The 11376-nt window shown below is 34.0% G+C and overlaps 1 protein-coding gene across 1 annotated transcript in view; it reads right to left on the minus strand.

Moving 5' to 3' along the window:
• The window catches only part of Cept1 (choline/ethanolamine phosphotransferase 1), a 38437-nt gene that overhangs the window by 13009 nt on the left and 14052 nt on the right, over positions 1-11376 (minus strand). Inside the window, exon 4 of the mRNA XM_004641713.2 lies at positions 9043-9184. Within this exon, the coding sequence (XP_004641770.1) occupies positions 9043-9184 (142 nt within the window). The remainder of the gene's footprint in view (positions 1-9042; positions 9185-11376) is intronic.

An 11376-nucleotide genomic window follows, 5' to 3' on the forward strand; every position in this document is an offset into this window, starting at 1 on the left:
AAAAAAAAAAAAAGGAAGCACAGGAATGAAGGCTATACATTCAGTCCCTAGTACCAATAAATAAACAAACAATCAGAAAAACCAGGAGAGAGTTTTTTTTTTTTTTTTTTTTTGTGGTGCTAGGAACTGTGCCCAGGGACCCGTACACACTAAGTAGGAAGTGTACTAATAGCTAGCCCTTGACTATTTTCCAACTTTCATTTTTATTTCTCAGTGTTCAGAGGGCAAACACATTTGGTCTGAAGTCTAACTCACTGCTTAATAAGGGATATGAAAAAGATTTTTACGTGGCATTTTGTGAGAGCTGATAAGCATGTTATCTTTTCCTCTGTGTGTGTGCGTGCGTGCGCGCATGCATGCGCGTGTGTTAGGGATTGAACCCAGGATCTTCCTTCTGAGCTTATCCCTAGTCCTTTTCACTTTTTTATTCTGAGACATGGTATAAGTCATTAAATTGCTCAGGCTGGGATCAAATTTATGATCATCCTGCCTCCTTCAGTAGCCCAGTGTGCTGGGATCAGGCATATGCCACACCAGGCTTCCCAGAACTTTTAATGTGTCTTCTCCTCTAAAATCAGAAAATGATCTAATTATAGTATTTCCTACACATCATAAGGATGTTAAAGGTATACTTGCAGTTAATTTGTAAGTATAAGTGTGTTTTGAAACTATTAACAGTAAATGTAAAGATGTTAAAATTTGGGTTGGCTATTAGTTTGGAGAACACAGAACGTGTAGCAGGGATAAACTTACAAAGTCAAAGAAACTTCATTTATATAATTTTCTTACTAATTTTTGTTTTAAAAGAAGCATTTTGCTTAAAAACTCATCTATTTGATGGCATCTGGAAACACAAGTCTAGGATTAGTGTGTTAATAATAAATGTATTATAAATAGATCGGATTTTAAGGAATTTATGTATAACTATAGCATGACATTAATTATATATTTTACTCGAAATCCTATGGGTGGAATGTTAATGGACTGAAATAAAGATTAGAGTACAAATTCAATACTGTTTTCCAATATTTTAGTTTGTAAGCTTGTTTAGGGATGAACTGGGCATGGGAATTAGTGTTAAATAACAAAAACCATACAGGTGAGTGATTAAGGGTATTTTTAATTTTAATGCTATATATTGAGCAAACAACTCTTACGTATCTGTTTGAAATAAGCTGAATTATTGAAAACAGCATTATTTACCACCTGAATGACTGTATCGATCCTGGATTTTCTGTAACTAAAAACAGAAAGCCCATCAAATAATTGATTAGTACAAAATATAGTCAAGAGCTGAAACAGAACAAGTCTAACAGAAGTGGAACCAGAGTAGAGGTTTCAAATTTAAGGAGAAGTTTATCTTTATCACCTTTGGAAACACAAGAGCTGAAAGGAGAGCGCTCTCACCTCATTTAGTAACAACTCTGGAGTTAAGTAAAGTAACTGAACTTAGTCCTCCTCTCTATCATAATCAAGTCTAAAAGAATCTATAAACTATTAGAACTTAAACAGGTATTATAGGGCAAATGTTTGTGTGCAATTTTTACTTGCTATTTTCAGCATATCTATGCCTTTCAGGATGATGCTTCTGTACTTTAACACAATTTTTAAAAAAGGGCTAGAACACAGTAGGGAAAAGCTAATAGGTTTGAATGCTAGTAAATAAAATTCATTTAGATATAATTAGAATATTTCTTTCTAAACATTAAGATGTGGATTCGTCACTTTTAATAGGTCTCCAAAAGCCATCAATACTAACTAGATTTACAAAGCTGCCATATATCTTCAGAAGGAACTCTGATAACAAGGGATTTATGATTTTTATTATATCACTGAAGCAATATTAAAATGTTTATATTCCTTTTTAGGGAAGGGGACTTAATGTAGAAAACTTAATGTACCTTTGGAGGAATCATCTGTCAAGTTTTCATATGGACAGTTTTCCAACATTTCCTGAATATCTCCCATGGATCCAATTTATTCAATTAACATTTATTGTTCAATTTATTTGAATAAACTGAACCTAAGCTGTGTTTTTTTTTCTAGTAAATGAAGTTTCCTACTAGTGTACAGAATTCTGGATAATCTAAGAAAATGTTTTCTAATAAGTACTTTTGAACTTCTAAGGGTCTTAAGGTCAAAAACAAAATTCTAAGATGAAAGAAAATCATTACATTACATTTAGCATTTCATTATGTATTTTTAAAATTGAAAAAGGAAAGTATTCAAAGGATGATTAGAGTGATGTGAAAAGCTAAGCTTATATAGTGTTCAAAGCACAACTAAAGAAAGAAAACATTAAACAGAAGTGAAAATAGCTTCTGTAACATTTGTATAATACCAAGATTGTTAATTTAAGCAGAAGAATGCTTAAAGGATATGCTTAAGAAGTAAAGAAAATAAGCAGAATCATTTCTACATTTATCTCAACTTATCTAAAAAAAAACTCTGCTTGCTTGTTTGTGATTTTTAAAATAAAAATAGCCCTCCCCAACCCATCTAATGGTGGAAAGGTATTTCTTAAAAAAAAGTATTACAGAAAGTAAAAATAGTATTAGGCACAATAGGTAAACAGAAGAACTAGCTTTAGCATTAAACTACTAGAAATATTAATCAATAGGGTGGATTTTTATTGCCCTATTATATATTATTTGTTTTCTAATAATCTGTAAGATAATCTGGAAGGTTTTTGATTTTTGAAATTACTCTGTGCATGACAAAGGGGCTGTCTTTACTGAGCTCACACCATTGTTTGTCAGACAGCATGAACGTCTAGCAGTTACCGTGAAGTTCCAGAACCATGGCCCCAGGGCTCCTGTGAGAAGCTGGCATATTATAATTATGATCTGGGACTCTGTAACATCGAATCTATGCATAAGGAGACAAACATTTCAAAATAACTTTACTCAGAGCTGTTGCTAAAGAGCCCTATGAAAACAGGTAGAAAAACAGATTTAAAAGGTAGCATTTTCCTTATACAGACACCTAAAGTTTAATGAGGCAATTTATATACTACTATACTGTTTTCATGCATACACAAATACTTCTAATTCAAATTAAAGTAGTAGAAAAATTCATAAAATTAAAATTGTAACACACTGGAAAAAATGACTTGTAAGCAAGCAGCTGGAAACAGTACTAAAAATAAAGAGTCAATTTTCAATTATTTAGGAGTGAAGAATACTACTTGTCAAATAATTATACTTCCTATGATATAGATCCCTTCAATACTGGAATTACTCAGACTTCCCTACTTTGCAAGTCTCACTTTTATTTCTGTGTTTTAAGAAACATAAACAAATCATAAATGCATGTGGCTTGAATTCTAATTCACTATTTAATGAGGGATATGAAGGAATTTAAATGATTTTTTGTGAGAGCTGATGAGGATATCAGTAATCAATTCTTCCCAGAAGTTTTAATACTCTTCCCCCTGTAAACTCAGAAGATATTTTAATATATCTTTTTTTCCAGAAGCCTTAAGGTGCATACTGAAAACCCACCAGTCTCTTACTTATTTACAACCTCAAGCCTCAGCACATTATAAATTGTGCTTTATCAAAATATTAGCAGAATATTCCGATGTATGGCATGCGGAAAGGGTGAAAGAATCTAGTCAATGTGACTTCTCTTTCGATACAAACAGAGCAAAAACCAAATTGTCTATCTATTCTATTGCCTGATAACCTCAAATCCAGAATCTTTTCATTTTTTCGTTTTCTAATTCCATACCAGCACTACAACTCATTACTACACTGCATTAGTTTACTAGTGGTTAAAAAATAAATATATAAAACATCCAGTTCAGTAGCTGAAGCTTGAGAACAAAGATGGTGATAGAAAAAAAGCAGTGTAGCTTCAAGTAAACACTACACCAATCAAAATTAGGAACTGAGAAATGCCAATATATGTTCTTAGTTTTACCTAATGATCAGAGTGCTCCAAGTAGCACCTAGGTTTTTATAGTAATATACATTTTTAGAATGATTTTCATAACTGAAAAAATTAAGTAGACAGAGCTAGAATCCAAATGCATGAATCACTGCTGAAGAAAAAGAAAAACTACACGGGGAAACTACAAACTAAAAGGAGTATCTCTAGTATTTAATAATTCATGTAGTAGGTCTTAAACATAAAAATATGCAGATTCCATATAGGTATTCGAAAGACCACTTTCTCAGAGTTTGTTGGAGGTTCTCGCAGGGGAGTGCAGCTACTCCTATATCCTTGACCAAGGCAATGGTCCTCTTCTACAGGGGTGGTCCACCTCTGATAAAGCACACAGTTTTGGGGGTGACGCACAGGGAGCACTGGGGAAGTACTGGGACACCTGCCTCATCAGCCAGATCAGCTGCATCAGTCCTGGCAATCGATAGGGTGACAGATGTTACAGTCCGATTGCCCTCACATCCAAGCTAGAACATTGCTTAATTCTTTTTGCCCCCAGTACTGGGGATTGAACCCAGGGCCTTGGCACTGAGTTATGTCCCAAGCCCTTTTAACATTTTGAGAAAGTCTCACTAAATTGTTAAATTGACCAGGCTGAGCTTGAAATTTCTATCCTCTTGCCTCAGTTTCCCAGTGTAGGGATTATAGACATGTGCCACCACACCTAATTCTTCTAAAGAAAATGGATTCCACATTACTAAACAATAGTTCTCTGCCTATTACAGTAAGTCTTCAAATAATTATTATTATTTGAAGTTACTTGGATAGGATGAACTAGATATATCAGACTACCAGTGGGATAGACAGTCTACTGTTTTCATTTAATCATAGAAAAGAAAAAATTATTCGTCTACATGGAAATTAATGTTTGGTGGTATGGTTTTTAGCTAATATAAATGTGAAATCTTAGAACCATAAACTGAAAAATGTAATAAATATAATGAGAAGATAAACAGCTTATTTACTGTAATTATAAACACATACATGAGAAAATATCTGTAAAATTCATATACTCACAGTCTTTATAAGTAGAAAGACTACTGCAGAACATCTAACCTGAAACTCATATATTTTATAATTTAGGAAATGAAGCTCATGAAAGCTGTGAGGCTTGCTTAAACATACAGGTAAGATAATTTGGAAATAACATGAGTCAAGGTTTACTGGCCTCACTAGGGGTTGTGTTGCATGCCTGTAATCCCAGCACGAGGCAGGAAGGTAAAATTTCAGTTCGAGGCCAGCCTGAACTATGTAATGAAACTCTGTCTCAAAAACAAAAAGCATCCCCAGTCCTACAAAAAAAAAAAAAAAAAACAAAAACAAAAACAAAAACAAACAACCCAAATCAAAAACAAAAAGCAAACAAACAAACAATACCTCCATCCCCTACAAAAACAAATTTAAAACTGGTCTGAATTCAGTTCTAATTTCAGTGTTGTTTTTTCTGAAATAATAATTTAACTAAAAGTCCTGCTTTTACCAAGTGGAAAAATACATGTTTTGCATTAAGTATAATTTTTTTAAAAAAGATTTTAGGGTTTTATAAATGAATTTATAAAAAGGACTGTCATTTATTAATGTATGAAAATTACTATAACATCTTCAAGTTATAAATTCAATGTAGGACTTGAGAATGGAGATGTGCACTCTTCTACTGAGTAAAATCCATAATCATTTTAAATAAAGTTTAAAATACATTAATGAATGAGCTTCAGTTCATGATATTTAATCTTCTTTCACCAGCCCAATCCTTCCCTTACCGTTCTCTAACCTCATTATCCTCCCCAATCTTTCACAGGTAAAATCCCTCGCGGGCTAAATGAGGTCAGGAAAGGGCCCACTGAGTTTTCAGCACTCTTTTCCGGCAGGGCTCTCTCTGCTCAGTCCAAGAGCACTGGAAGTATAGGGCTCTGTCCAGAGGTGATAGGTACTAACATTCTCCACCAAGGGCAGCTTTTAGCTGTGACCACAATGTGATGCTGGAAGATACAGCTCATAATGTCAGGAAACATGTATCCAAAGAATATTTGCTTTCTCATAATTTAAGACTCTTGAGTAGAAATTAGTTATGCATAAATAAATGAAAATTTAGTGTGAATTTTGTTAAAGATATTATGAGCAAACTGAACACCAATTTGAGATAGACACTAAAAAGACCAAGGAGCCAGGTGCAGCGTGTTTGCCTGTAATCATAGCACTTTGGTTGAGGCAAGAGATCACAAGCTTCAGTTTCAACTAGATGAAACAGTGAGACTCTTAACTCAAAATAAAAAATGAGGAAAAGAGGTTAGGGATGTAGCTCAGTGGTAGTGCATGCCTGGGTTCAATTCCTACTGCCGGGGGGGGGGGCGTGGAAGTGGGGGACTATATAAAAACACAAAACAAACCTTATTTGGCAAACATTCTATTTTATGAAGTTATTAAAAGTATAATCACATATTGAAAAGAATTTTTTCAGGATTTTTACTATGCATATAAGGATAAAAAAAGCAATTCTAATAAAAATGTTTCTAAGTAAGATTCCTAATGTTCTTAGGGCTGTTTTCTGTGTCCTCTAAAAACAAGTAAGAAAAAATGGTCTTAAAATTTTCTTCACCAAAGGCTGGCTAAATAGCTAAATCCCAGGCGTAGGGGCCAGGGATTCAATCCCCGGGCCTGCTGTGCTGCCCCTGCCCCTGGGGCGTGCTGAGCCAGCAATTGAGACTGGGCATGGTGGCACATGCCTGTAATCCCAGCTCTTGGGAGGCTGTAAACAGGCAGATCACTATGAGTCTGATCTAGTAGTGAGACTCTTCCCTAAAAACAAAAAATGAAAAAAAATTTTTTCACTTAACCACTTTTGAATGTTTTGCTTTTTCCTTAATAAGCAAAACAACTTTTGATTTTCTTCTCTATGCATTTTAATATGTAATCTCTTACATACCTGTCTTATCACATATCCTTATAAAAAATAAGTGAAACCTAATCATATTTTAAGACTTTTTTTAGGTACACATTCATGTATTTTATATACCTCCATTGCAAAGTATGTTCCTATGAATGCTGTGGTCTGCTTTCAATTTAAAAAGCAAGTACTATGTTGCTTTAATGCAAATGTAGAACTTCTAAAACCTGGATCTGACTTCCAAATCAAAAACAATCTCTTGTATCAATATTTAACTTAAAATCAGATGTTAACTTTAACCTCAACTATACTAAAATTTTTTGAGAACAGAAATATAAGGAAGTAGATCAGGTTTAGTCACAGTTTCCTTGTTATCTTTTCCTCCATCTACCACTCTGGAACTTCTTTGGCTTCAACTCTTTAACTATCTTACTACATAAATTCTCCCCTTGTCTCATATCTGCAAACTCTTTATTAGTGGATTTTTTTTCTGTATGCTCAAATTATTTTTTCATTGAAAACACAAAACTCTCCTATCTCGGGGCCTCCAGTCTCTCCTATAATCAATGTTTCCTTCCCCTCACAGTCATAAGCTACCTTTTTAATGTTTAATAAATAATACTCTATTTATTCCACTTATTACAATGTTTCTCTGCCCTATAGTACTTCAGAAAGTACTATAGATGGCTCATAATGCCAAATTCAGTGTATATTTTCCTGTCCTCATTTTGAGTCTTAGCAGCACTCAGTGCTGTTGCTTTTTGAAATTCATCCCTATTCTGGGTTTTAATTCCATGTCTCCATTGATTCTGGCTGGTCAATAATTTCCATGGACTTCTTTCTAAGATTTTTTCTTTCAGGTTTTCTGCTATTCTTGTTCTATTTGGATGTCTAACATTTTTCACATACATTTTCTAAGTAAAATTCTCCCTTTAAATATGCCTTTTAATCCAATCATCCATGCATATGGACATTTTATCTAATTATCCTAGTAGCCAACCCCTCACTCATCCTCTAAACCCAAATAGAGGTTATACTTTACAGTTTCTACCTTTTTTGCTTTTATTTCTATTTTTGGTTTTCTGAGACACTGTCTTGCTTGGTAGTTCAGGCTGGCCTGGAGCTCCCTATGTGGCTCAAAGTGGCCCTGACTGCCCAAGTGGTGGGTTCCTAGCACATGCCATTATGCCCAGCTGAGTCTATCCCTAGGCCCCTCTCCAATCTATACCTTTTTCTGCAGAAGTGAAGCTATTTGTCAGCTCAGCCTATGTCACTCATGTTGGTTATCTTGATGATTCTAACTGGTCTCCTTGTTCTGTCACAACCTACTTTAGTTTACACTCTGCTACAGCGACCTTTTAAAAAGGTACTTTTGTCATTTCCTGGCTTTAGATCTTACGAAAGTTCCTTATAGATTTGGGATAAATACTCTATTTCTTGGCATGGCACAGAAGGCCCTTGATTTTCTGGATCTTGGTATACTTGTTTCTTGCTACTCCTCCATAGGTGTCTGAGTCCACCACGGGCATCTTACAGTTCTGCCAATGTAAACTTCACTACAGGAAAATGCTAAATGGCAAATTCTAAGACTGTGATACCAAATCACTCCTAAAAACTCTTATTTGTTCTTCTCTTACTTCCATGGTTCATTTTCTTTCTTTCATGTAGTTTCTACACCATATGGTTGGTAGTGCTTTTCTTGGAAAAGACTACATTAAGATGGGCTGGTAAGTAAGTTTTTAAATACTGTAACGGCCTGCAAGATTCCATCTCTAGTAAGAGGGAAACATTAACTGTAAGATAATATGCAATGAAATATTAAACTGTGAAATCCAATAGAACAAATTCTGCCATTTTTCAAAACAGCATTACTAAAAATTAAAAATGAATTAAGACAAACCAAATGGTTATAGTTTATAATAGTTTGTGGTTACTTAAGGCAGAGAAAGACTAGGAAAATGTTAAAGACAAACTATAAATAATACTGAGAAAAATATACATTTGCAATTACTTTTTATATCAGAACTCTTTACTATTTTGCCTCTATGGTACATTTATTAGATTTTTATTATTAATTTCTGTTTTATTGGTATGTTTAAAATATTTTCTTAGCATTGATCATTTTATAAACTGCTGATGAATGTAATGGCATATAGTTTTTTACTCTGACACTCATATTTGAAAGCAAAACAAAATTAAGTGTTACTTACATTCCAAACCGCAATGTTCCGGAAACATACGTTTGCCAGTGAGCACAATAAAACATGAATGTGCCAGCAAAACAACAAAAAAACATCCAATCCGGATTCGTCCCAAGTTGCACTGCAATACAAGTTCCAAGAACCACAAAAACTGCAGAAGGAAAATCACAATGAAAGCTTAACAGCATGAATATCAAACATTATCTGAGCTGGACATGATTTTAGATACAAAAAGATATTCTGTGAATGTACAATCTCTTCTTATTTATCAATGATAACAAGAAAGTAGGATATAATCTTTTACACTGACTTTTACCTCATAATTTCAATCTCTTTTCACTGTACCATTTAGAAAAACCAAAGCTCTTGAAAGCAAAAGTAAAATATTTTGTTATTTTTCTTTTGTACAATCTCTTAACTTACAGATAGTGGTGCTAAAAAGTTACACAGAACTTTTGTAATAGTAAAAAGCTGCAAGGGAAAGCAGCAAAAGAAAACATACAAAAAAAAAAAAAAAAAAGCCCAAATAATCCACAAAGGGACCTAGATGCTTCTGACTGATAATTGTCTTTTCTTTATCTGGAACTCAGATTACAATGCAAAACTGTTATTTCAAATGAAACTTGGACACCTGACGTTCTGTAGTCAGCTGGTGAAATAACCTTTCCAGATATTTAACTAACTTTTATTCAGTGGAACATTTGAGGTTTTCCTAATTTGACTTCTAAAAGTTCTGAAGTTTTCATTGTATACTAAGCAAGCTGATATCAGGGTACAGTAAAGCAATTATTCTGACATGTATCCCTGAGGTGTGCTCATTACACAATGAATGTTTAATTAAAAACAAAATCATTACAGTAAAAGACATAGTGCCATTGATCTCCCCCCCAAAATTCCTCCTTTTCATCACATTTATCCCGTCATTTTTGCCACTTTCTGAAGCACCTCTGCAAGTCCTCTTTCATCAGCGTCTTTTCTAGGGGTCCTTGATGCCCCCAAAGGATTAAAAACCTTATGGCAAATTCTGTCAAGTATAAAATCATCCACTTGATTCATCAGATCTGGCACCATGGCCCAGATCTTCTGGTCCTTCCTAACAGTTAAAATGATGAGAAAAAGTAAATGTTTTGAATTGATTAAGGACATTGAAGCAGCCGATAGCACATCTAAATAATGATCCCTACTAAAGAGGACTTCCAAAACTGCTTCAGAAAGTGGCAAGAATTAGGGAATAAATGTATTAAAAATGATGGGAAGTAATTTGAATGGGATCAATGGCAATGTCTCTCTTACTATAATTAATTTTTATATAAAATAAAGTGAATATTTTCTGCAAACTTTGATCACACTGAGTACACTGAAAATCTGGATTCAGAAAATAAAACTATCAGTATTTTTTGTTTGTTTTCTTTCAAATACCTTACCAAATGGTAAGAAAACTGAGAAACTATATTTATAAAAGGGAAAGGTAGAAATTCGTATAGTGTTGGAGGTATAGCTCAGTGGTACGAGAGCTTGCTCTAGCATACCCAAAGCCCTGAGTCTGATCATTAGCACTGAAATTGATTAGTTTCTTAATCTCTTTTTCCTCTAAACTCATACTAAAATACTACATTAAAAACTTGCAACATGTTACAAAAAAGATATATCCCTACAATCTACCTACAGCAGTCCAATAAATCCTGGCATTTTAGTGTATTTTTTCTAGTATTTAAAAAAATTACATATATTTAAAGTGTGCAACACGCTGTTTGATATAGGTATACAGTGAAATGACTACTACATTAAGCAAATTACCATCTTTCATAGTTACTTTCCTCCCACTGTGCAGAAACGCTTGGAAGCTATTCCCTTAGCATATTTTTCCATATATAAAATTGTTTATTAGAATCCTATTTATCTTAGATCTTCAGACCTCACTGTAGTCTTTTTGTTATTTTTATCAGTCAATATTAATATTAAAAGCAGCCAGTATGTACCTGTTGATAGTGAATCACAACCATGATCAAAAAGTTCTCCTAAAGGAGAACTACTATTGGTTCTTCTTGCTTGCTTCCCATCTATAGCATCCAAAGACTGGTAAATGAAAAGGCCACATGCACAAGCAACATATGCCCAGAGAGGCGCCTGTGAAACAGAATAAGAAAGGCAAGTGTACTTCAGAACCATTAGCTGTGTCTGTCTAGTATACACTTTGATATACTTTTTAGGTATTTTATGCCCATTCTCTGGAGAAGTACTGCTAGTCAGAAGCTATAAAAGATACATGTACCTTCCATCATAGAAATGCCACATAAGGAAGAACTTATTGAAAGAATTAGGATTGTAGGGCCGGGGAGATGG

The sequence above is a fragment of the Octodon degus genome, unplaced genomic scaffold (assembly GCF_000260255.1).
Source record: "Octodon degus isolate 3935 unplaced genomic scaffold, OctDeg1.0 scaffold00140, whole genome shotgun sequence".
NCBI lineage: Eukaryota > Metazoa > Chordata > Mammalia > Rodentia > Octodontidae > Octodon > Octodon degus.